This window comes from Mytilus galloprovincialis, chromosome 7 (genome assembly GCF_965363235.1).
Source record: "Mytilus galloprovincialis chromosome 7, xbMytGall1.hap1.1, whole genome shotgun sequence".
NCBI lineage: Eukaryota > Metazoa > Mollusca > Bivalvia > Mytilida > Mytilidae > Mytilus > Mytilus galloprovincialis.
The window spans coordinates 83318493-83343848 of NC_134844.1; the positions used below are offsets into that span (position 1 = coordinate 83318493).

At 31.2% G+C, this 25356-nt stretch overlaps 2 protein-coding genes across 2 annotated transcripts in view; one reads left to right on the forward strand and one right to left on the reverse strand.

Annotated features, from left to right (window-relative positions):
- The first annotated feature begins 2286 nt into the window (after positions 1 to 2286).
- The window catches only part of LOC143083833 (lipoxygenase homology domain-containing protein 1-like), a 69499-nt gene continuing 46429 nt past the window's right edge, over positions 2287 to 25356 (forward strand). The window contains exons 1-11 of the mRNA XM_076260214.1: positions 2287 to 2477; positions 4386 to 4530; positions 7707 to 7844; positions 8126 to 8283; positions 9136 to 9282; positions 9768 to 9941; positions 10538 to 10703; positions 11105 to 11349; positions 12156 to 12291; positions 13232 to 13367; positions 14085 to 14187. Of these exons, the coding sequence (XP_076116329.1) occupies positions 4392 to 4530; positions 7707 to 7844; positions 8126 to 8283; positions 9136 to 9282; positions 9768 to 9941; positions 10538 to 10703; positions 11105 to 11349; positions 12156 to 12291; positions 13232 to 13367; positions 14085 to 14187 (1542 nt within the window). The 5' untranslated portion in view covers positions 2287 to 2477; positions 4386 to 4391. The remainder of the gene's footprint in view (positions 2478 to 4385; positions 4531 to 7706; positions 7845 to 8125; positions 8284 to 9135; positions 9283 to 9767; positions 9942 to 10537; positions 10704 to 11104; positions 11350 to 12155; positions 12292 to 13231; positions 13368 to 14084; positions 14188 to 25356) is intronic.
- LOC143083832 (uncharacterized) lies at positions 16286 to 24743 on the reverse strand. The gene is made up of 2 exons (XM_076260213.1): positions 22235 to 24743; positions 16286 to 17423 (listed from the first exon to the last, which is right to left on the reverse strand). Exons 1-2 carry the CDS (start codon positions 24372 to 24374, stop codon positions 17323 to 17325), a joined length of 2241 nt encoding a protein of 746 aa, XP_076116328.1. The 5' UTR covers positions 24375 to 24743; the 3' UTR covers positions 16286 to 17322.

The following is a 25356-nucleotide window of genomic DNA, read 5'->3' on the forward strand; positions in this document are numbered from 1 at the left end:
CATAGGGAGTCAAACATTTTTTTGATGATTTATGCTAAGGTAGAAATATTTTCCAATAAAAAAAAAGGGGGGGATATCACTCTCTTCTCTTCACCTGCCCTACCTTAATGTGCCACTGAATACTTTAATTTTCACAATTCAGGTGTGATTGTTAACCATTTTGACTTTTATTAAACCTTCAGCAAAAGAAGCACTACTCCATTTATTCGTAAAACTTTTCGCTAATTTGAAAAAGGTTTCATCGATAGGATAATTAACTTTTTAATTTAACAGAAAGATCAATTGAATAAAATTATGGATCATAGTTGGATCCAGGGGGAAAATTTGGTTGATTATATAGGGAATCACTGAAGCATGACTGGTGTGGGCTCCCCTTATACAAAGTTTTGGATCTGCAACTGTGGGTACAAAGCAACCAAAGAAGTCTACAGCAATTGGTTATTGCTGAATAATCATGGAACTTTCATAGTTAAATAGTAAAGTTTATATTTGAATGGATAGTAGGTCTTCTTCATGAACCAGTTAGACCTACAATCCGTTCAAACATAATTAGTCCAGTCAAACTAAGATTTAACCTCAAACTAATTGCAACAGAAAATGTTTTAGTTTTAATCTATAGCATTATGCCCTTTATATAAAAAGAAAAAAGTCCCATAAAATCTAAGTTGAGGAAAACTCAAAATCAGCATTTTTAATTTCCTATGGAAATTAACATTGAAAGGGGAGATAACTCTGCAAAAATGAGTCCTTTTTTAGTCAGTTTTTGATTGATTTTCTTGAAATTTATGTAAAGTATGATACTTTGATGGGGTTAAAAGTTTGTATTTGGCTAAATTATATAATATTCTGCTCATGAAATGTACAAAATCAAAGTGTTATGGGTAGTTTTATTTTTTTGTGCATTTTTCATTAAAGAAATTGTAAATTTAAAGCTTTGTGATCATTTTGAAAAAAATAATGTGAAAATTTGGTATTGTTTATATCTGTGCATGTATTATATTTTTTCAGCATCTTACTTTTCTAAAGAAACTTTAAATCACAAAAAGAAGAATACATGCTTAATTATTTTTATCAAATTTGAGATTCTTTACCTTGACATTTTGAAAAATTCAATAAATGGTCAAGTAATGATATTGCGAAATCTAGATAATAGCTTGATAAAAGATATGTAAACACCTTTAGAGTTGTTTGTTATTCTCTAAAGACCGCTAAAAAAAAATCAAGAATCAATACATTCTGATGAATAGAAGCGGTAAAGTTATAATTTTGTATCAATTTTTATTGATATTTCTGCCTTTTTTGCAAGTTATCTCCCTTTTCAATGCAAATCTCCATAGGAATTTTAAATGGTGATTTTTTTTAGTGTTCCTCAAGTCAGATTTTATGGGACTTTTTTCTGTGTATATTTTGGGTATAATGCTAAAGATTAAAACTTTAAAATCTTCTGTTGCAATTACTTTCAGGTTAGGGTCAAATTTATGCTAGATTGACTGGACTAAATTTTATTTTAACAATATGTTCTAGTTCATGTAAATTCATTATTTGTATGAACTAGAACATATTGTTAAAATAAAATTAATCCCGAATACGTCAGGATTACACCATGCTAAGCACACTGTGAATAGTTAACTTCTTAAGTATCAATTAAGTCATAGTGCTTTATGTTTTTTTTTATCCAACCTGTACATACACACAAATGTGTTTTAAAGTAATATTAAAACCAGAGACATATTATATATAATAATTGAAAAAAGTTTTGCTCTTCTTCTCTATTATTGACCTACCCCATTTTTCTCTTTGTATTTAAAATTGGTTTTTTTTTTTTGCTGTTTATTATTTTCTCCCCTTCTGCAACTTTAGCACATATTCTATTCTGTCGTCTGTCGGGCCCCATCCAGAGCCTCATATATGATTTTTAATAAAATTTGATCTTTGCAGGTTTTTTTTATAAGAAAGATTGGAGGAAACCTTAAAAATGAATACTAGTATTTTTTTCAATTATTAATAAGGACGAAAAAAATTTACTCAATGGAAAAAGAGAAGAGAAATATGTAGAATTCTTTAAATTTTCCGCCTAAAGGGAAGTAATTCTGATTAAACTATCCAAGGAATGTGCGGAATTTAGTTTTGCTTATGCGATAATTATTTTGATTAAGGTTAATTCATCTTTGGGAAGGTAAAGATATGAAACAATAGCGACAGGTGATTGCTTGTTGACATCCTCTAAAAAAGAAATTGTATCCAAAAGAAACTTCAGTTTTAACCGGAAGCAGGTGCGCGTTCTCTGCACATGCGTGGAAAATCTTTGGCAACGCTTACAAACAAGTATCAACTCAACAGTATTTTCAGTTTTATTTTATTGGAAAACACGTGAAAAATGAAACAATTTTAATGTTGTCATAAATGGAGAGGAAGAATACCGAGAGAGTCATAAACTGAGATTAAGAAAAAAATAATTCAAACTTGCGCTACAAATAGTAAGTTTAATTTTAAGTGTCAACCCTAAAATTTTGCATAGCTTTCATCTTTTATGATTGCTGACAGCTGCCTATATATCTGTTAAACTAGAGCTAATAACGTGCAATTACTATAAAAGATCAAAATAGAAACTCTTAACAAATTTATACATGATGTATACCAAATAAAAGATTTAATATTTAATCATGTTAATAATAAATAAGATTATATTGAATATTTGCACAATAAAATTCTGCATATTTTTTTTATGTTATTAGGAGAACACATTTTGAATAATATTTCCTACAAAATAATTTAGTATTGGATAGAAAAAAATCTGTGTAAATATAATTGACCTGAGAATGTGAGATATACTGAAAATTCAGAAATTATTGCTTGCATTTATTATTGCGATTTTAACATTTTAGACTTAAATGCGATTTAAATTTTTACGATTTTGAGAATAATCCTGTTTAATTCATATAAAATATTTCAAAATGTGACTTTCAATTATTGCGTGTACAACTCTGTCGCATTTTTCGCAATAATAAAAACCTGGCAATAATTTCTGAATTAACAGTATATTAAATCACAAACATTATGTTATGTATCAATAGATTCGGATGTATTCAAACTGTTTTTTGTATATATATGAAATGCTTTTGAAAATTAAAAAAAAAATTTGTTAGTCATTACATTGGTATTCATTCAATGTAAAGATTCTCATGTTCTATTATATATTCATTGCAATATAAAATTAAAGGCATGCACTGTAACTTTTAAAATTTAATTATATGCAGGTTTGAAACCTGCATTTAATTACCATTTGGTCATACATTTTGCTACATTAATAAATACATTCAGTTAGTATAAAGGACCCCATATTCAATGAGGACCTGGCAGCCCCATAGTTTTTATCTTGTCCTTAACTGCCTCAGTCTGTCCACAATATTCTTGTAAATGCAAAAAAAAAATATTCAAAAGTTTAGGTTTGAGGCTAAAAAAAATTTACAGAGTCAACTGTTGTGCATTATATATGTAGATGTGCACAATACATTTGTTAAAATAAAGCTTTTAAAAAATTTCTTTTGTTTACACATAATTTCAAAGTAAATGCTACAGATCAGAACCTATAAATTGAGTACACATTCTGAATAAAATGATTGTGTCAAAATTAATGAAAACTTTTGAACATTTGCTTTGTATGCTTCTTAAAAAATGTGCTAGTGAGCCCTTGCTGAAATGTCAGTTGTCTTTAATCTAATATATACTGTTTAGGCAAATAAAGACCTCTTGGCCAATCTCAGGTCAGTACTCAATGTTAATGTATGCCCCTAAAAAATTATAACATTAACACAAGATTAAAAATTTAAATTTAAAAAAAAAATAATAATTAAAAACCTGAGGCCCAATGGTGATCATGACCTCATTTGAAACTGAGTTGTTTTACATCCTTTGATATCTGGTAAATAGTTGTCTCACTAGCAGTCATACCACATTTCATTATTTTCTAATGAGAACTTCATGATAATCATATGACTTTTCATTACCTTAAACAACATGCTCTCAAAAAAGATTTAAATGCAAGTCCAAATTGGAGTAGAAAAAATAAAACAAAATCAATTGTATCAGATTATAAACTTTCTATTGTGTTTCTAAAATATCAAAGGTCAAAACAATACACATGCATTCCTGTAGTATTATTCCATAACAGAAGTAAATTAAATTCACAATGTAGGAATTGTTGTTTAAACACTAAAAAGGGTAGATTCAGTCAAATAAGTAATTTTTGATTTTAAAAGGTATGGAATTATTTTCAAGTAGGGATTACATGTAGTTTTGTTCATTAGCATGTCTTCCTTACAAAAATACTACATATATGAATATGAATAATAAGAGACTGTTAAATAAAACTTCTTTCATTACAGATTAAAATGCAGCAGCCATTTACGAACTCTGAGGCAGTTAAAAGATGTCTGACTATACCAGATCATCCTATTCCTGGTGTTTCGAGTTATGCTCCTAAACCTCCATTTGGAACAAGCAAAAATGTCAGGAGCAGACCATATTCAGGTAAGTGCATGACACATGGAACTATCAAGAAAATTTTAGTCTGATAAATGTGAACACTGGTGGTCATTTTGCTTTCATAAATTAATGTAGCTGTAGTAAAGATCATAACAGTATATTACTGTTGAAGAGCAGCAATACAAAGCGCAAAAAAGTATTGGTCTATTAGATATAAAACTCAGTTTTCTCTCTCTCTCTCCCCCCCCCCCCCCCCCAGAAGTCACTAAAGACCTCTACACTAAATTATGAATTATATTATATTTAAGATGTAATTTCATTTCTAACCGATGTAGGAATTTGCTCATGCTAGTTTCACTTCCATCACTACTCTTTTATTGATTTGATGATTTTGATCTGACAAGCAGTCCTTGAATACATTTTTTAACTTGAATCCAGTTTAATATTATTTAAGTAACATCATGGTTGATTGAGAAATAATCTGATGTGTTGAACCTAATAAAAATAAGTTTCTTCAATTTACATAACATTTCCATATTTTTGCAAGAAATTTTGGTTATAACCAATGCTTTTTGTGGTAACTTTTTCTTGTTTCTTGCACCTCAAAAATACCTTCATTTCTTTTTAAAGACACTATGACATCAACTTAACAATAAAACAAAACAAACAATAGTCTTTTCTTGTCCTTATTAAGAATGCACTCTTACAATTGTGTCACTGTAACCTGTTAAACAAACTTAGTTTGATTATAGAATAGATAGTATTGTTATAATCCTGGCAAATGTGATAAAACATCCATGAAGATGCTTAACGAGGAAATAAATCTCCTTAATAATTTATCCTCTTGTTTCTAATGTAAATACAGAAAATCAATGTAATTTGTTGATACTTTGTGCTATAAAGCTACATCGGTTATTGATTAGTATATAGATTGAAGAAAGGTCTGAAAAATCACTAAGTAACACGACAGAACACAGACAGGACTTTCAGTTTTACCTGTAATTTTACCTGTCGTAATGACATTGCAGTAAAACATTAATTGACTGAAGGATGTGACATTTAATTGATCATGTAAATTTCATGTTGCTGAATCTAATGAGGAATGGCTTTTGCAGTGCGATAGTTCTGTTAAACCTTCTGTATTGTAATTTCAACAGCGTAATTCTAGTAACGAATGTTAAAAATGCCATGTTTAAATTGAGTTGTTTGTTGATTTTTGTTATCAGATACATGTACTTGAGCATTTTGCCTTTGATCTTTCTGATACACATATCTATTGACTAGCAGATATGCTGTCATGATATTAAATATTTGCATAGCAATTAGACATTACCACAGTGGGGTGACATGAAATAACAGAGTTGTTCTACTAAGGGACATAATGCGAAGAATCTCAATTATCTCTGCTGATCCTGGTGGACAATCTGTATAAATAGTGATATGTACACTGTGGATTTTCTTTTTTTCACTCAGACTCTGTCCAATATATAGGAATGTCCTGAAGTGGGTTGACTCAAATGTATGATTTTTGTTCTACATTGAAGAAAAAAAAAATTACTTATTCAAATGACTTAAATCCATGCAATGTATTTGAAAGTCACAAATGATCATCTGGCAGAGACACTAAAATAAACAGCTTGATAATATCACATGTATTGTTATTGTGTATAGTATAATTAAGTCCAAGCATGGTGTATTGCAATCAAAATTTCTGTCCCAATCAAACAGACCCTTTTCAAACAGTGGCATTTCAAAATTTATGCCTCCATAACCTTTGAATTATAATAACTAGTTATTTGTTTTAGTGCTTAATGTGCATGACATATTTGCAACTTAGAATTAATTTAGCAAACTACAATCAATAAGTCTACATGCACATTTTTTTCTAGACTTTAACCTTTGTCATGAACACAGTAAACCAAAAAAAATGCATCAAAAAGGTATGAAATACATGTAAAAGAGAAAATCTGAATTGAAACTTTGGAGGTTCACAGAATAAAAACTCTTACACAGAAACAGTTTATGTGTTTTATAAACGTAATATTGAAATCCTTATCTAATATATTGAAGCAGGTCATATATTTATTTCATTAAAATTTCCATTCTGTTAGCAATCAAATAAATGCATACACTGCGTTTTTGCATTCTTATTGAAAATTCTTTCTGCATTATTGTAAGATCTCTGATTGAACTAAAGCAGATACCTGTTTTATTTTAATAACCAATACAGGCTGTATAGAGAATTTAAATGACTTCGTTATTGTCCATGACATGTTTGATGTTTGATACTGAATTTCAATGAAGAGACGGACAATGAAAGTAAATTATTATACCTGGTAGGTTTAAAGAGATCGACTTATTTATACTTAAAGGTCACTCATCACTAATATTGAAAAATGTAAATCTTTTAAAAATAAACTACTCCTACAATCTAAAAATAGATATTATGCTTTTAAATGGCTAAAAAACCACAATTCCTTGACATGTTTATTTGTTTTGATCTGTTCTGACATGGAAACTGCTTTAGTATTGAATTCTTTAGTCTAGCAACAGAAAATAAAATGCAATCTAGAATTATCTATGGTCCAATAAAAATGTATGTTTTATTTTATGAAACACATTTTTTAGATATCAATGATCTAAATTGAAAATTTAAATTATTGATTATATAATAAAAAAGAAGTTTTTATTGATGACAAATGTTCTGCATTAAAAGTTCGGATGATTGTAAAGACAGAGAATATTTGTATCACAGTATGGCCTATTAATTTCATCTGAAATCTATTGAACATAGAAAGTCTAATTCTCTTGAAAAGAATATGGCACAAATAGTAATGTAAGTTGTGCATTATCTAATATCAGATATGCAGATATAGGATTTCGAAAGGGAGGGGGCTGTGGGCTCCCAAACTTGAGCTTCACAAGGGGTTTCTCTTAAATACCCCACTGAATATAGGTAATGCCCCTATAATTCTAATACTCTTGTTTTGTCTTATATATTTAATATACATGAAACGTATATATGTTTCCAGTATTTTCAGTACAATCAGCAAGAGGGTCTCTTTTTTTTATTAAAACTTCATCTTAAAGTTTGTGAAACTGTTAACAAATTAAAAAAACCTATTCAAACAGGGAAACCTGAACAGTCTAATCGATATAAAAATCAAGTAACAAATAATACTTCTGAACTATTATATGTATATGTATTTGTATGTTTTCAGCACCATCAAGAAGAGTAACAGCAGGAAACTATGGAGAGCCATGGAGGTCACCAACATACAAACAACCTCACATCCCAATACCTCAGCACTACATGACAAGGCTAGCAGAAAATGCTGCACCAAATGCTCCTTCTGCAGGTTGGTATCTTACTTGAGAGTGTAACAATTGGTGGCAGTGGTTAATTTATACATTATCTCAGCTAAAATAATTTAATTTGGTGGCATTTCTGAACAGCACCATTCCCCTTTAAACTTCATATGGTTATGTCATTCAGTGTGATACGTTTTCAGTAATATGATCTACTTCCTGTTTTTCGAAGACATATCTTGGATTGGTATAATTAGTGAACAATAGCTTTTTTATACTGTTTGTTTTGACTTCTTGAACAATACATGTATACATGATATTATATTTACAGAAAGAAGAAATTACTCGTACATGAATTCTACATTATTTAACAACACCCCATCAGACAGTCGCTGTACCATCCCACTTCCATCTTATGATCCCATGAATGATCCACATCTGTTGGATTACTTTGAAAGAAGATTTGTTAGCGTTCAGAGAACATCATCGGTAAGAACACTGCCAATTTATTGTCCAATAGAATTTTTTATATAAATAGTAGAAGATGTGATATGATTGCCAATGAGATTACTATGTAACAGAGACCAAATGACGTAAAAGTTAACCTCTTTTATTGTTCTTTACAATTGAGAAAGGAAATGTGGAATGTTTCAAAGTGACAACAACCCGACCATAGAGCAGACAACAGTTTAACCTGTTTCATTCAGGTCATAGTCTTCTGTTATCAAAACTGTTAAAGGTGTATTATTTTGAATTATGTTCAGTAATAGGGGCTTGTTCCTTAAAGTATTTATTACATATTTTCATATGGAAAGGCATTTGGTAATTAAAAGTGTGCTTTATAACCACATTTAGTTGAGATTTTTAAGTGCTGTCTCCAGTCCAACATATTTATGTAATGGATTATCTCAAAACCAAAAAGTTATCATTGGGTTTAAATTATTTTGGAAATTTTTGGATATTATGATAGAGACCTCTTTTTTATGGGGGTTGGGGGGGATTTAGTGATACCACGTCTGTACATACCGGTATATAAAAAAAGTTATTGCATTTTCTAACTTTGGTTTGCCTCAACCAAATGTTATGAAACTTATACACAATATTTATAATCACAAAATTTGGAATGATTTCCAACTTGGGTTGTGTCTCTTTTACAGTTCTTGAGTTATGTCTCCTTATAATGTTATATCCAAGTAGGGAAATTATCTGTCCCAATGATAAATTCTGCGTTTAACTTGTAAATGATCAATAATTTCTTATTCATATGGAGTATTATGATAAATATAGTTCATGTTTGTGTGTTGTATCTTTTTAATAACAATTCCCTTTTTTAATCTATAGAGAAATATGTGGAACAGACCATCAAGTGCCTCACCTAGTTTGCGAACCAGGAGAATAAAAGGACAGGATGATGGAGGGGATAAATCTGTTCTATATAAAGTTGCCGTGACAACAGGAGATAAAAAAGGATGTGGTACTGACTCAAAGGTAGATAATCCTTTATATAGAGATTGATAAAAATTGGTGACCGTCAAATCCAAAATTTATGGTGGCAACTCTTTAAATAAAATACTATTATTCCTATTCTTATCCTATATGTTAAAATGTTAAAAATAAAACATTTCAAATATGTAAACATTACACAATAACTGCACAGTACTGTACTCAGTGTTGGAAGAACAGAGGTAAATCACAGTTGTAGATCCGTAAATATGTCACTCTATAGATTTGGGACTTCAATCATGGAAAACATCAAATCTCATACACTACTGCAGGTTTGTGTTCATGGTTTTGTTTCTTTTTAGTACAGCGTGTTAGGACAACTTTGTGTATTTTAAAATTTTGACCAACTGATAAGTGTCAGTCATATTTTTTTCTTCTTTTCCAGTTTCACAAATGTATTAGAGAAAAATATTTTTCCATGATTTTAAAGCAAAGAATTCTGTCATGTATTTTGTTTTATTTTCTTACAGGTGTTTATAACATTAAAAGGAACAAAAGGAAAAGTGAAGAAACACAGATTAACAAAGAAAGCTGGTTCTGTCAAATCTAATAAAGATGTAGCCTACAGATTTGCAAAAGGCAGTACTCATATCTTTAAAGTCAGAGGGCCAGAAATTGGGGATTTAAAGTCCATTAATATTGAGGTTTGTACATTTTTGTCGAGCCTTTGACTTTTGTCGAAAAAGCAAGACATAGCGATCCTACATTCCGGCTGCGGCGTCCACAAATATTCACATTACACACACATTTGTATAAATTTCATCTTTCTCAGGCGAATGTATTCTATAGTTTTATCCAGAATGCATTTGTCTGACAGAAGAATACAGGGACATCATGGATGTAAGGTAAATTATGAGTTGTCTCCCATGTATTCATCAATGGATTAAATCATGGACAATTTTTTGGTAAAAAATTAGTTGTCTCCCATATATTAATTTCAAATGAGTCAAATCAGAGATGTTTATTTTGGTCAGATATGAGTTGTTTCACCTATATTTATTTTAAATCAGCCAAATCATTATTTATTTGGTAAAATATGAGTTGTCTCCCATATGTTTATTTCAAATTGTAATAATCATTCACTAATGTATTAAGAGGATAAAAAAAAAAGAAAATAAAAGATTTTATTCATTGGCAATTCTTAGACTTTTCTTGGCTTAGTTTGTATTATTTCCAGACAACTACGATTTGTATTTTCAAACTGAACATAAGAATTACAACAAATTTGTTCATTTTTCAGACAAATGCCAAAACGAAAGAGGAAGCTTGGTTTTTACAGGAATTAGAAATAGAACATGTGAAGAAAAAGAAGAGATGGGTGTTTATTGTAAATAAATGGTTTTCATTATTCCATTCAGACCAGCAACTATCCAGGGAACTTTATCCTATGATTTCTTCTAATACTAGTATGTATCTGAGGTGCAATTTATATAAATAGTGGCAAATAGCACATGTAATTGGGGGTTGGAGCGGAGTCATCCCTAATTCTTGATTTTTTTTTACTCTGAATCCAGAATTCACGAAAAATATAAGTATCCTGAAAAAAAATCATACTTTCCAGAGACCCAAAAAGTGTAAATCATGAATTCCTGTAAAAATAAAGACCTAATCTGGGCATCGAGGAAAAATGTCCTTTCGGCTATTATATGTATGTGTATTTCAAGTCCTAAATTATAACAACTAGCAGAAATAAGAAAGAAAACAACATATCTTATAGTGGGACAAATGGAATCACTGACTTACTACATGTATTACCAAACTTCATTCTGACAATATTTTTATATATTATTTTTTTATATTTTCACAGCCTATGAAATACTCGTTGTGACAGGAGACAAGGCAGGAGCAGGAACAAATGCAAATTGTTTTATAACTATTTATGGAAAATCAGGAATCACACAGAAAATATCATTGAAAAAAGGAGGAAAAAGTGAATTCAAACAAAACAGTAGTACAATTTTCAAAGTCAAATCAAATTGTGTTGGACCTATGAGGAAGATACGTTTGGAACATGACAATATTGGCATTATGCCAGGATGGTATGTTGAAAGGGTGAGTACTTCTAAGTTGTTACTTGTTTATCTAAGCAGTGTGGAATGCTCAATGACAAAATTCAATGTTTTTCTGTCTGTCCTGCATCAGGTCAAAAGTTTTAAGGTTAAAGTTCAAGGTAGTTTTTGATGAAGTTAAAGCCCAATCAACTTGAAACTTAGTACACATGTTCCTTATGATATGATCTTTCTAATATTAATACTAAATTAGAGTTTTGACCCCAATTACACTGAACATAGAAAATGATAGTGTGAGTGGCTCAATCATGTGCTATGGACACATTCTTTACATGTCTTGTTGGAGTTATTTCTCATTGAGATTTTAACCTTAGTTTTTATTGGATTCTTATTTCTAAAGTATGGTCTTGAGGAAACGATGATAGTCCGTCGGAAGGGGACGATAAATGGCTGACCCGTGTTAAGAGAGAGCCATATCTCTTGCACGTTAAAGACACCCTTGTAGATTTCAAAAAAGAGCAGGCTAATGCCGCTACAAGGCAGCACTCGCACCCGCAAAGTGGAAAGGGATTAATATAAGTTGCAAAACTTGTTTCCCAATCCACTATAATTAAATATGTTTAAACTAAATTAAAATTTCTTTATTATTATAATTTTATTGTCAGAAAGAAATTATTTATGTTTTGCACCATATATTTCATTTTAATTTCTCAATATTTCATTTTAATTTTTTCTTTAAAGGTTTTGAAATTATTTAACAAGTTTATGTAGACACAGAAAAACAGACTTTAATTGATGTAGTTTTGGAAAATGTGGGTTTTGATTGAAATTGTAATGAATATGTTGTAGGTTGTTGTAACAGATGTAAAGAACCCTCACTGGAGATATTTTTTCCCATGTGGTCTCTGGTTATCAAGAACAGAAGGGGATGGCAAAATCAGTCGAGATTTAGTGGGTAGTAAAGACGAATTTGCACTTCGCAAGGGTAAGTGAATAAGAATAATTTTCTAATACATGTAGTAACACTGTGGATTGGGGAAAAGTTGTTGGTATTAGATTTCTTGGTTTTGCTCAGGTCTGCATACAAGCCTATGGTAAATTTGAACTTAAATTTGTGGTTTACCTATACTCATGAAATTAAAGAAAATTAGTTTCCTACAAATAATTATGATTCCACAGTATGTGTGATTTTTATGTACCACCTACGATAGTAGAGGGGCATTATGTTTTCTGGTCTGTACCTCCGTTCGTGCGACCGTTCGCTTCAGGTTAAAGTTTTGGTCAAGGTAGTTTTTGATGAAGTTGAAGTCCAATCAATTTGAAACTTAGTACACATGTTCCCCATGATATGGTCTTTCTAATTTTAATGCCAAATTATAGTTTTGACCCCAATTTCATGGTCCACTGGACATAGAAAATTATAGTGCGAAGTTCAGGTTAAAGTTTTTGGTCAAGGTAGTTTTTGATGAAGTTAAAGTTACATCAATTTGAAACTTAGTACACATGTTCCCTATGATATGATTTTTCTAATTTTAATTCCAAATTAAAGTTTTGACCCCAATTTCACGGTCCACTGTACATAGAAAATGATAGTGCGAGCGGGGCATCTGTGTACTATGGACACATTCTTGTTTCTATTATTTATTGTTTATACTGTTAATACTCTTCTTTGAATATGCAAATAACTGTTGGTATTTGAGATAATGCTGAACAGATCATCTTTATGTCTGAGTGCATTATGAAATAAATGACTATCAGTAACATTCAGAGATGAAATATTTGAAAGTTACAGATGTAAAAAACTAACATAAAATAGTGAAAATCGCTCTGATATAATATAGACCCTGTCTAATTGACAATTTTTTGTCACTAGGTTATTGTATAAATACTGTAACTAAATGAAGCACAGTTTATTTTTTTGACAGATTATAAATACAATGTTACATTATTTACTGGTGACAAGCCAGGAGCTGGCACAGATGCTAATGTCTGTGTTACATTGTTTGGAGAAATGGGAGACTCCGGAGAAAATTTTCTAAAGAAAGCCTTCAAAAGAAATAGGTTTGTTTATGTTAAATAGAGTTATATCCCTTTTCATAGTGAAAGACCGTTCTATTTATAGATTTTTCTCTACATTCTTAGTTTTTTTAATGTATAAATAAACATGTGGTACATCTTCAAAGCAGAATTATATATAGGTAATATAAACAAAGTTAGATATCATTCTTTTATTTAAAATTCCCAGACTAACGGCCTGTAAATCTTGCTATGATAAAATGTTGGCAGATGTTTCTTCTACAAATGTATAATCAAAAGTCAATGTAATATCTCAGAAATTAAGCATGAACTCTACTGTTTTATTTATTAATAAAATGTCTTGTGAGCTGTCCTAATATAGCTCTGAAAGGTTCCAAATAAAAGTTTAAAATAACATTCTGCATAAGCTTTGATCTGTGTGCCAAATTTAGCTCCAATGTGCATCTGCCTGAGGCATCTGCACTTCAAAATTTAAACATTTAGAGATAAAAACAATTAGAAATTATTGTGAAAGTACTTGTATTTGTTTGGTACTTAACTTTGTAGATTTTGTAGATAAAATTGAAAATATCATTCAGTTTTCAATTGATTTGTTTTAACTTTTAAACAATGTATGGAACTGCCATTTGAATATCCAATAAGTTAATAACAAGTCATATTTCCAGGAATAAAGAAAATTAAAATCAAAACGTCGACATTAACTTGGTGTGTATCATTATAATTTGTTTTTTTCTTTTCCAGTAAAAATGAATTTGTATTGAAGACTCCATGTTTAGGAAGAATAGAAAGACTTCGTATAGGACATGATAATACTGGATTTAAGGCAGGATGGTATTTAGACAAGGTTTGTATGCAATCATCTACATAATACAATCTATCTTTCTGTCTTGATTGCGTTGACTCATCAGCTGTTCTAAAGATGGTGACAAAAATATGTCCATTCTCATGCTCATCAGTAGTCCCCTGTTGGTAGATGTACTTAATTTGCTTATAGCCACTGCTTTTGAACTTTGGTGACTAGTTGTCTCATTGGAAATCATACAACATCTCCTTAATTTTGTATTTGTAGGTTTTTTATGCCCCACCTACGATAGTAGACTGTGCCTCCGTTCTTCCGTCCGGTTAAAGTTTTTGGTCGAGGTAGTTTTTGATGAAGCTGAAGTCCAATCAACTTGAAACTTAATACACATGTTCCCCATGATATGATCTTTCTAATTTTAATGCCAAATTATAGTTTTGACCCCAATTTCATGGTCCACTGAACATAGAAAATGATAGTGCAAAGTTCAGGTTAAAGTTTTTGGTCAAGGTAGTTTTTGATGAAGTTAAAGTTACATCAACTTGAAACTTAGTACACATGTTCCCTATGATATGATCTTTCTAATTTTAATTCCAAATTAAAGTTTTGACCCCAATTTCACGGTCCACTGAACATAGAAAATGATAGTGGGAGTGAGGCATCCGTGTACTATGGACACATTCTTGTTTATTGTGTACCAAGTCAGGCTATCCTTACAATACATGGTTTGATGTTTTTCTATTTTCTCTTGGAGTTGGTAGTTGTGGTGTTGGTCTAGGTCTTGTCAGTTGTTCTTTTTTAGGGGTCTCGAGTTGTCTAAGTAGTCCTTAACTACTGTATCACTACCCAAGGTTGAGAGTTCAAATCCTCCACAGGGCAGGCGCACTGGACTCCAATCTTAATTGACTAGAATTGTGAGTTTTTCTACTAAAAGTATTTGATTCTCTCTGGGAACTCTGGCTACCTCTACCAATAAAAACTGATTGCCATGGAAACACACAAAAGTGTTGAAAGTGGTGACCTATAGTTGTTTATTTCTGTGTCATTTGGTTGTAAAGAGTTGTCTCATTGGCAATAACTTTTTTTTTTATATCAAACATCTATCAACTAATCAATCAATTTAATCTTTTATTATGCATCATCAGTTTAGATTCAATGTTGCTGTTCAACCCAAATGTATGTGCAGTAGCTAAGCTATGATAAGAATTAGAAACAAATTCTTCTCATGATTAAAGGATTGGTCATTATTCTTAGAAAATGTTTTGATATAATTAACTAGTGAATTCTATTTAGATTGTATAAAAATAAGAAGGTGTGGTATAATTTGCAAATGAAACAAGTCTCCACCAGAGACCAAATGATGTAGAAGATGTAGGTCATAGCATTGTCTTCCAGTGTTTGTTTTGTTTGTTTTGTCTGATTTTTTTCTTTGATATGACAACCCTTAGTATTTTTCAACTGATATCAGCATGATCAGAATTGTAGTAATCTGAGGAAAACATTCATTGTTTGTCCAAGACCGTCACGGCAATATAGAATATGGGATGGGTGCTTGTTCATTAGTACTACCATATGTGTACCCTCTAGATGTCTTATTTATTATAGTTATCTTGGAAAATTAAAGGGACATAACTCTCAAATGACAGAAATTAGCTGACTCGACTTGATATATACACAGCAACTCCTTTCCGTCATGGAGATGATAGATCCAAAGGAGGAATTTACCAATGGGTACCAATTTTCGTGGATTAAGGAAAAATTGTACTAACTGATAGATATTTTTTCTTTGTTGATCATTTAAATTTGTAGCTAACCTCTACCCAGGAAAGGCATGAAATTGATTCTTTTACAATGTACTGCATAAAAAGTAATAATAATCTGGCATTCTCCAAAAACAATTTTTTGAGTGTAAATGCAATATATGGTCATAAGCATGATGAGTTTTGAAAAAAAATCTTGATAGTTTTGCACTTAAGAAATTTTGAGCAGCAATATGGTTCAGTGACAATCAGTTCAGAATGATGATTCTAAAGATTAATTGTTTTGCACTATTTTGTGTGTAGATATATACATATATATGAAGTATGGCCTGTAACAGACAGTAGAATTAATGCCAAGAACAGGAAGTGAAACAAAAAATCAATTAAAAAAAGATTTGTTTTATAATTATATACATCAATTCTAAATATAACATAACAATTTATATCTTTTATAAAACAAAACAGGTTTGCATATAAGCAGTGTTGTCAGACTATCAATCTTATTTACAAGTGATCCTTCCTTTATCCATCATCACTGATAGTTCATCATTCATCTTTCCTTTATCCATCAACATTGAAACAGATGTAACACCTCTGTAAAGTGCATTGAACTAATTTCAATTTCAAGAAATTACAATGCACTAAATGCAGACATTTATCACCAGTTAATATTTTCTTATCTTAAAATTATTCATAATTGAATTGTGCAATTCTGTAGACCCCCAACATTACATGATAGTTTTAACAGATTTGTTTTCTTTATCTTCTACCTTAACAATTACTATATTTTAATGATTCAGATGCAGCTATTTGGTTATTTCCTGTCCTGTCATAGATACTAAACCTTAAAGGGATAGTAGCTACGATTTTGATAAAATTATGAACAAGTTTTAATGTGAAACTGAAATCTGAGCTTGGTCGACTAGATGTTTGGCCACAAATTGCAGCAAAAAGTTTATAATGAAATAAAAACAGATTATGTTTTTCAAGAAGTTGTTATTCCTTGTCTTTGCGATAATGTGATTAAATTGTAACAGATTTCTTGGATTTTCTAATTTCATAATATTTGGTAAATGACAAAATTTGAGATGTGATTTGATATATCCATGCATAGAATTAAACAGCTCGAAACTTCACCCCTCTTTTCTCTTAAAAAATCCAATCCAATGATCCAATAACTAATATGTACAACTTTTTACTCATTTCCAATTATTTCATTCAAAGTCAAATAATGAAAAGTACAGCCAGTGTTTTATAATTTCCCATAAACTTTAGCACTCAGATTGTTATTATAATGTTTTTTTACAATTCCATTAAGTCACATAGTTTTATTCCATCATACTTTGTTCACATTCCACCGAATTTTAGCACTTGCCAAAAGTTTTAATCCTTGGATATTTTTTTCCAAATCCTGCTTGAACTATGGTAAGGACATACCACATTCATACCAGCTCGGTGTTGGTGTCATGAAGGATAGGAATCCTAAGTGTGGTTTCTCATCCCATTGTCTTCTCATGAATGCTGAAAAAAAGAGATAGTTATTAAAAGTCAGTCATAATGTTGGTTGTCTTTAATAACCAAACCGATCTTTCATCAGAATTAAACATTGTTATCAAATACTACTATTGTTATACACATTTTTAAAGCTTTAACTTATTATCCAATTTCATACCATAAAACTGTCAGCAGTAGCCAGTACATTCCAAAAATTATTTTCTTTGTACCAGCATATTATGACTTTAATTTAGTTTTTGGTAAAGATGAATTCATGTTTGCTTATTTGATTTTTATTTTGCAATTTCAAAGTGTAAATAGATCAGAATTGCTGCCCTCTTACATTAAGCAGCCTTTTTATGAAAATTCACTTTTTGAGGAAACTTGGACAAACTGCAAATAAGAAGTATAAAACCTTACTCAAGTGTCAGTTTTAGAGACCTATTATATGTGGTAGCATTGTTCTCTGTCACCAGAGAGAATGTGAAGTATAAAAGATTTGATTTTTGTCTATCTTGTATTATGTCAGTATAAAATTCATAATTCCTGTATTGTATATAATAAAGTTAGAATCTCTTTCGTACGTTTACTATGTATATTAGTACCTCACATCCAAAAAAGTGGAAAAATTCATTAAGAAAATAAATTGTTAAGAAAGGGAAAGGGATAAGTAAAAAAAAATATGCTACCTTTCTAATCTTTTGTTTTAAAGGGAAAACAATCTTACCTGATTTGAATTCTATGTAAAAAAGTAAATAAATTGACATGAATATGTTGAAAGAACTAAGGGAGCAATCATTTAACTTCATGGGGAAAGCTATTGGTTTTTAGCTCACCTGGCCCAAAGGGCCAAGTGAGCTTTTCCCATCACTTGGCGTCCGTCGTCCGTCGTCGTTAACTTTTACAAAAATCTTCTCCTCTGAAACTACTGGGCCAAATTAAACCAAACTTGGCCAGAATCATCATTGGGGTATCTAGTTTAGAAAATGTGTAGCGTGATCTGGCCAACCAACCAAGATGGCCGCCATGGCTAAAAATAGAACATAGGGGTAAAATGCAGTTTTTGGCTTATAACTCAAAAACTAAAGCATTTAGAGCAAATCTGACAGGGGTTAAAATGTTTATCAGGTCAAGATCTTTCTGCCCTCAAATTTTCAGATGAATCCAACAACCTGTTGTTGGGTTGCTGCCCCTGAATTGGTAATTTTAGGGAATTTTTGCTGTTTTTGGTTATTATCTTGAATATTATTATAGATAGAGATAAACTGTAAACAACAATAATGTTAAGCAAAGTTAGATTTACAAATAAGTCAACATGACCAAAATGGTCAGTTGACCCCTTTAGGAGTTATTGACCTTTATAGTCAATTTTTGTCGAGCCTCCAACTTTTGTTGCAGAAAGCTCGACATAGGGATAGTGATCCGGCGGCGGCGGCGTTAGCTCACTTCTTAAAAGCTTTATATTTTAGAAGGTGGAAAACCTGGGTGCTTCATACTTTGTATATAGATGCTTCATGTTACGAAGTTTCCGTCAGTCACATGTCCAATGTCCTTGACCTCATTTTCATGGTTCAGTGACTACTTGAAAAAAAAGTTCAAATTTTTTGTAATGTTGAATTCTCTCTTATTATAAGTAATAGGATAACTATATTTGATATGTGCGTACCTTGCAAGGTCCTTGTGTCTGTCAGACAGTTTTCACTTGACCTCGACCTCATTTCATGGATCAGTGAACAAGGTTAAGTTTTGGTGGTCAAGTCCATATCTCAGATACTATAAGCAATAGGGCTAGTATATTCGGTGTATGGAAGGACTGTAATGTGTACATGTCCAACTGGCAGGTGTCATCTGACCTTGACTTCTTTTTCATGGTTCAGTGGTTATAGTTAAATTTTTGTGTTTTGGTCTGTTTTTCTCATACCATATGCAATAGGTCTACTATATTTGTTGTATGGAATGATTGTTAAGTGTACATGTCTAGCGGGCAGATGTCATGTGACCTTGACCTCATTTTCATGGTTCAGTGGTCAAAGTTGAGTTTTTGAGTTTTGGTCTTTTTATCTAATACTATATGCCATAGGTCAACTATATTTGGTGTATGGAAATAATTTATGATCTTTATGTCAGTCGAGCAGGTTTTATTTAACCGTGACCTCATTTTCATGGTTCATTGCACAATGTTAAGTTTTTGTGTTTTGGTCTATTTTTCTTAAACTATAAGTAATGTGTCAACTATATATGTTGTATAGAAGCATTGTTAGCTGTACCTGTCTGCCTGGCATGGTTCATCTGACCTGGACCTCTTTTCCAAGGTTCATTGGTCTTTGTTTAGTTATCTTGGTTAATGTTAAGTTTATGTGACAGTTGTAATAAAGCTTAGCTTTATACTTAGGACTATCAACATAATATCAATGATTAGTATAGAAGGTGAGACATTTCAGCGTGTGCACTCTTGTTAACCATTTTTCGTAAATCTTAGAAATCTTTTACAAAAATCTTCTCCTCTGAAACTACTGGGCCAAATTAATCCAAACTTGGCCACAATCATCTTTGGGTATCTAGTTTAAAAATTGTGTGGCGTGACCCGGCCAACCAACCAAGATGGCTGCCATGTCTAAAAATAGAACATAGGGGTAAAATGCAGTTTTTGGCTTATAACTCAAAAACCAAAGCATTTAGAGCAAATCTGACATGGGGTAAAATTGTTTATCAGGTCAAAATCTTTCTGCCCTCAAATTTTCAGATGAATCCGACAACCTGTTGTTAGGTTGCTGCCCCTGAATTGGTAATTTTAGGGAATTTTTGCTGTTTTTGGTTATTATCTTGAATATTATTATAGATAGAGATAAACTGTAAACAGCAATAATGTTCAGCAAAGTTAGATTTACAAATAAGTCAACATGACCAAAATGGTCAGTTGACCCCTTTAGGAGTTATTGACCTTTAGTGGTCAATTTTTAACCATTTTTCGTAAATCTTAGAAATCTTTTACAAAAATCTTCTCCTCTGAAACTACTGGGCCAAATTAATCCAAACTTGGCCAAAATCATCTTTGGGGTATCTTATTTAAAAAAATGTGTCCGGTGACCCGGCCATCCAAAAAATGGCTGCCACGGCTAAAAATAGAACATAGGGTAAAATGCAGTTTTTGGCTTATAACTCAAAAACCAAAGCATTTAGAGAAAATCTGACAGGGTTAAATTGTCTATCAGGTCAAGATCTATCTGCCCTGATATTTTCACATGTATCGGACAACCTGTTGTTAGGTTACTGCCCTGAATTGGTAATTTTAATGAAATTTTGCCGTTTTTTGTTATTATCTTGAATATTATTATAGATAGAGATAAACTGTAAACAGCAATAATGTTCAGCAAAACAAGATCTACAAATAAGTTTTTCATGACCAAAATAGTCAATTGACCCTTAAGGAGTTATTGCCCTTTATAGTTAATTTTTAGCATTTTTCATAAATTTTTGTAAATTTTTAGAAAATATTTTCCACTGTAATTACTGGGCCAAGTTCATTATAGATAGAGATAATTGTAGCAACAAGAATGTTCAGTAAAGTAAGATCTACAAACACATCACCATCACCAAAACACAATTATGTCATGAATTTATCTGTGTCCATTGTTTAATATGCACATAGACCAAGGTGAGCGACACAGGCTCTTGAGAGCCTCTAGTTTTTTCTAAAAAAAATATTCTCCTCCCAAATTTGATGAAAAAATATTCTGAATCCAGATTTTCCCCATAACAAAATTTATGACTTCGACCAAAAAGAAACCTTCAAGTTAATGGTTGCTACCTGAATACTGAAAACATGTATTACTATGGACCTGTCACAAGTTAAGTGAATCTTCCAATAAAAATTTAAAAAAAACAACATCTAAGGTTAAGTATTTCAATTATGACAACATATGCAAGGTTGTTTCTTGTAATTTGCCACAGAAATTCTTGATAATATCTAGATAATTGATTCCATTTATCTGCCATGTAGAACCCATTGGGATCTGATAGGTACTTAAGTAATATCATATTATGGAATTTGATAGGAACACTGATTACATGCATTAAGGTCAATTCAAGGTCAACCACAGAGAGCAGGGGAAGAGGTTTAACATGTTCCCTAATTACTGTTATATCTATGTTTATCTATGTTTTACATATTGTAAATTAATATTAAGACCTGATCTGTTTTCTGTCAAGGTCTTTATTTCTTAGGTGCAAAAATTAATAATCTCTGTGTTGTGGTTTTGTGAGTATTAAAAATTTGTATGCAAGGGATTAGTAATAGACTTTCTACAATTTTCTTTCTTTTATTTCTTTATAACTAATTTATAAACTGAAAATTGCCATGATACTGAATGCCCCAGTATACTGATTGCACTTGACAGAACTTGAGATAATAGCAATCTCTTAGTTATAACAGCAAAATTGATAAGGGGTAAATTAAAAATTTTAAAAAAGGAAAATAGGAAGGAACATGTAGCTAGATTAGAAGTTATAAGAGCTTGATCTAGATTTAATTAATGATTAAAAAGGGGGGTTTATTGTTCTATAATAATGAAAAAGGAAAAAATATTTTTTCTATGAAAAAAAAATCATTTAAACAAAATGACCAAGAAAAAAAGAATTCTGGAACACTGTAAAACAGAGCAGATATAATATCTGAAGTGAAATGAATAAAAAAACATGGACATGAGTAATAAAAATATAAATTTCAGAAAATATTTAAAAAATTAAGTTGGTACCCATGGCTTAAAATATACATAAAAAGAGTTGGTGGGAAATTTCATTAAGACAGCAAACCAACATCACAAAAATGTTTTATTTACCTTTCATTCCCATAGCTGATGGGAATTCTGTATCCACTGTCACACCATTCTCAGATTCTCCTCCAATGAATTGGCAGTGATCCTGTCCATGGCCGTACTGGTCACCAATGTCCAGAAATTCTTCGTCCAGGGAATTTCCCAAAAACAATTTGTATCTTGTTGGTGTGCACAGTTGGACTCCAACATAAGCTCCAAGTCCATTCTTAGATATTGGATTTCGTTTCACATATTGCTTTTTGTGGCAAGAATTTTTCTGTGAATGGTGAGTGAAATTAAACTCAATCCAACGATTGTGTCTTAGTTTTTGCTCTAAGTGAACGAGTTTCATCACCTCTCGCATAAGGTCATAGTTATTTTTCATCAAAGTTTGGTTGCGTTCAATTTCCAGAATTCTCTGTGCATGATCATGTAGTGAAGTAAGCTGCCAATCAATGCTCTGTGTTTTGGAGTTAAGTTCAGCAAGTTTTATATCTAGTTTATTGTCACCAATCGTAGAATTTTTCTGCAAAGTGGACACTCGGCCTCTGAAGAACATGAATTCTGTCTCAAGTCCTTCTAGTCTTGACTCCAAACTTTTGGTGTTTATTTTCTGCGTCATTTCTTCCTTCAGACGATTCTCTATTTCTGTAATTTCAGATTTGATGTTTTCAAAGTTGACATCTGTTTGATTGTGATTATGTATTAGTGTTTTCTTGAAGTGATTAAGTAATGTGGAAGACAAGTTGTTCTGTCTTTCAAGATGTGACAGTTTGTTTTCATATGAAGCAAGGTTTGACTGAATACCCATGAGAGATAACTGTAAGCCTGATTTGATGTTTTCCACTTTGGTTTGAATTTTAGTATCCAGGTATACATCATTTGTGTAACTGTCTATTCGTCTGTCCATTGATTGCATTTCAATCTTTGCATTGGATAGGGACGTGTTTATCTTTCGTAGGTCATCAGATAAGTTCAACTTTTTGACATATTCTTCAACCTTCTCATTTTGTAGTGTAAAATTTTGTGATATTTCATCAATTCTGTCCTCCAACTCACTCGACATGACCTCTTTGGTCAAATATATTTCATTGCATTTATTGGTAATAGATTTCAGTTTGATTTCCATTTCAATACTCAATTTGTCAATTTTCTCATCGAGGTCTTTTGCCAAATTATTTTTTGCAACATTTTGTAAAATGTCTATAGTTTTCTGTAAGTTTTCTACCAAAATTTCTGATTTCTCAGAAAAGTTATCATTGGTTTTTTCAACAAATTCAATTTCTTTGGTTAGATTTTCCAACTGTTCAATATCTTTCTTATTAGATAAAATTGTAACATTGCCCTCATCCAGACTGTGCAGGGTTCGTGCCATACCCTGAAGTAAAGACTCATCATCTTTAGTAACGCTTTGGTCGGCCACCATATTAAGGTGATTTTCAGGTTGAACTACATCTTCAACAATGTGATTACCAACTTCGTCAGAGGAACCAATTTCCTCAGTTTGATCTAGAATTTTAATTGACATCATGTTTTTCATACTTTTAAGTATTTCCTCCTTTACGTACTGCATCTCAGCCAAAAGCATAGGTTTGATAGAAGAAATTAAAGTTTCTTTGGAAATTTTTTCTTCTTTTTCTTTTTCTTTTCTTATTTCCTCAGTTAGATCTCTCCTTAAATCTTCCTTCATTTGTTGCAGTTCAGCCATAATTAAAGGTCGTATTGGGTCAAGTAGGGTGTCTGGTTCAGTAATGTGTTTTTCAGAATTGCTTTCTCTGTCCTCGACCACTACTTCCTCTAAAGCTTTTATTCTCTCATCCATATGTTTATAATAGGTAGACTCCTTGGCAATAACTAACTCCAGCTGTTCAACTTTGTCTCCATAACGATTGGAATTTAACACAATTTCCGGTAGTCGAATCTCTAATGCACCAAGTTTAGTCCGAAAATGATTAAATTGAGATTCCATGGAATGCATTTTTCGTACAACTTGTTCATTCATATTACAACTACTTTTTATGCTGTCCTTAGGAATCGTTAAACTTAAAACACACGACTCCTGCACATTTGTCTCTAATTGGGGGGCTCCATTCACAAATATAATCCAAGTCGTCAGGAAAATAAATTTATAACTTCCTTTGCATAAAATACTTTCTAATTCCATTTTGTTCTGAGTAAAAGAATTGTAACTGTTAAAGTAATAAATCCTTCAGGAATAAGAGCTGGTCATACCAGTAATCTCTATTTATATCTCCAGAAAATTTTCTTTAATTTCTTTCCTCAGTCACAAGATAGCTCAATTATAAACATTACATAATTCATCTAGAAACCGACTTTCAATTAGATTAGACTACATATCTCCTTATTATAATGATCAGAGAATTGTTTCATATCACTGTCATCTCAACAGGAGTGTAGATTTCAACTTAATGTTCATTTCTCCTTGTTTATTTCACTTCCGACTATCAGCTCTCTTTAAAATGTTCTACTGGATGCCTGTCCTCACTTATACTGATATGATTTGGTTTTCATCAAGTTAAGATCTTGTTTACACATGTTTATATTAGAGGGAAGTCTTTGTCTACAGTGTGTAATCTATTGCCAAAAGCTATTAAGACATGGGGAGGTGCTCTCTATGATCTCCTCTCAAACCTAATAGCTTTGTCACCTTTCCAAAGAGTAGGAAAAAAGGAATACAATACAAGGTTAATGGTGTGCTTTAATTGTATTGTTTATAATCCTTAAAAAATAGCACTTTCAGATTCAAATATGTAAAAATAAAAATGAAAACAGATGTGCTTTCTAAAAAAGTTTTTTTTTAAGGATTGCTTGAATTCTTTAATTTATACAAATAATTACCTCTTTTTTTCATTTTTCATTTAAATATTTTTATTATATTTCTTATTGTAAAGATATTATCATAGCAAAGTCTCATTAAAGTGAAATTGTTTTTTTTTTTTTTTTTTTTTCCAGTGTTCTTTTTTCATGTTCTTGGCCATTCTTTCTGTAGGTAAATAAGAAGTTTGGTGAAGTTGTATTAATACATATATGAAGGATTAATTCATTCTTATATTTTAATATTTCATGTCTAAGGACCAATCTACAAATAAAATAAAGTTAGTAACAAAAGTTCTGCAAAATCTAGT

Coding starts and splice junctions, on each gene's coding strand:
- LOC143083832 (XM_076260213.1), bottom strand. CDS start 24,374: ATGGAATTAGAAAGTATTTTATGCAAAGGAAGTTATAAATTTATTTTC. Junction 17,424..22,234: donor ATCAGCTATGGGAATGAAAG/GTAAATAAAACA, acceptor TCTTTTTTTCAG/CATTCATGAGAAGACAATGG.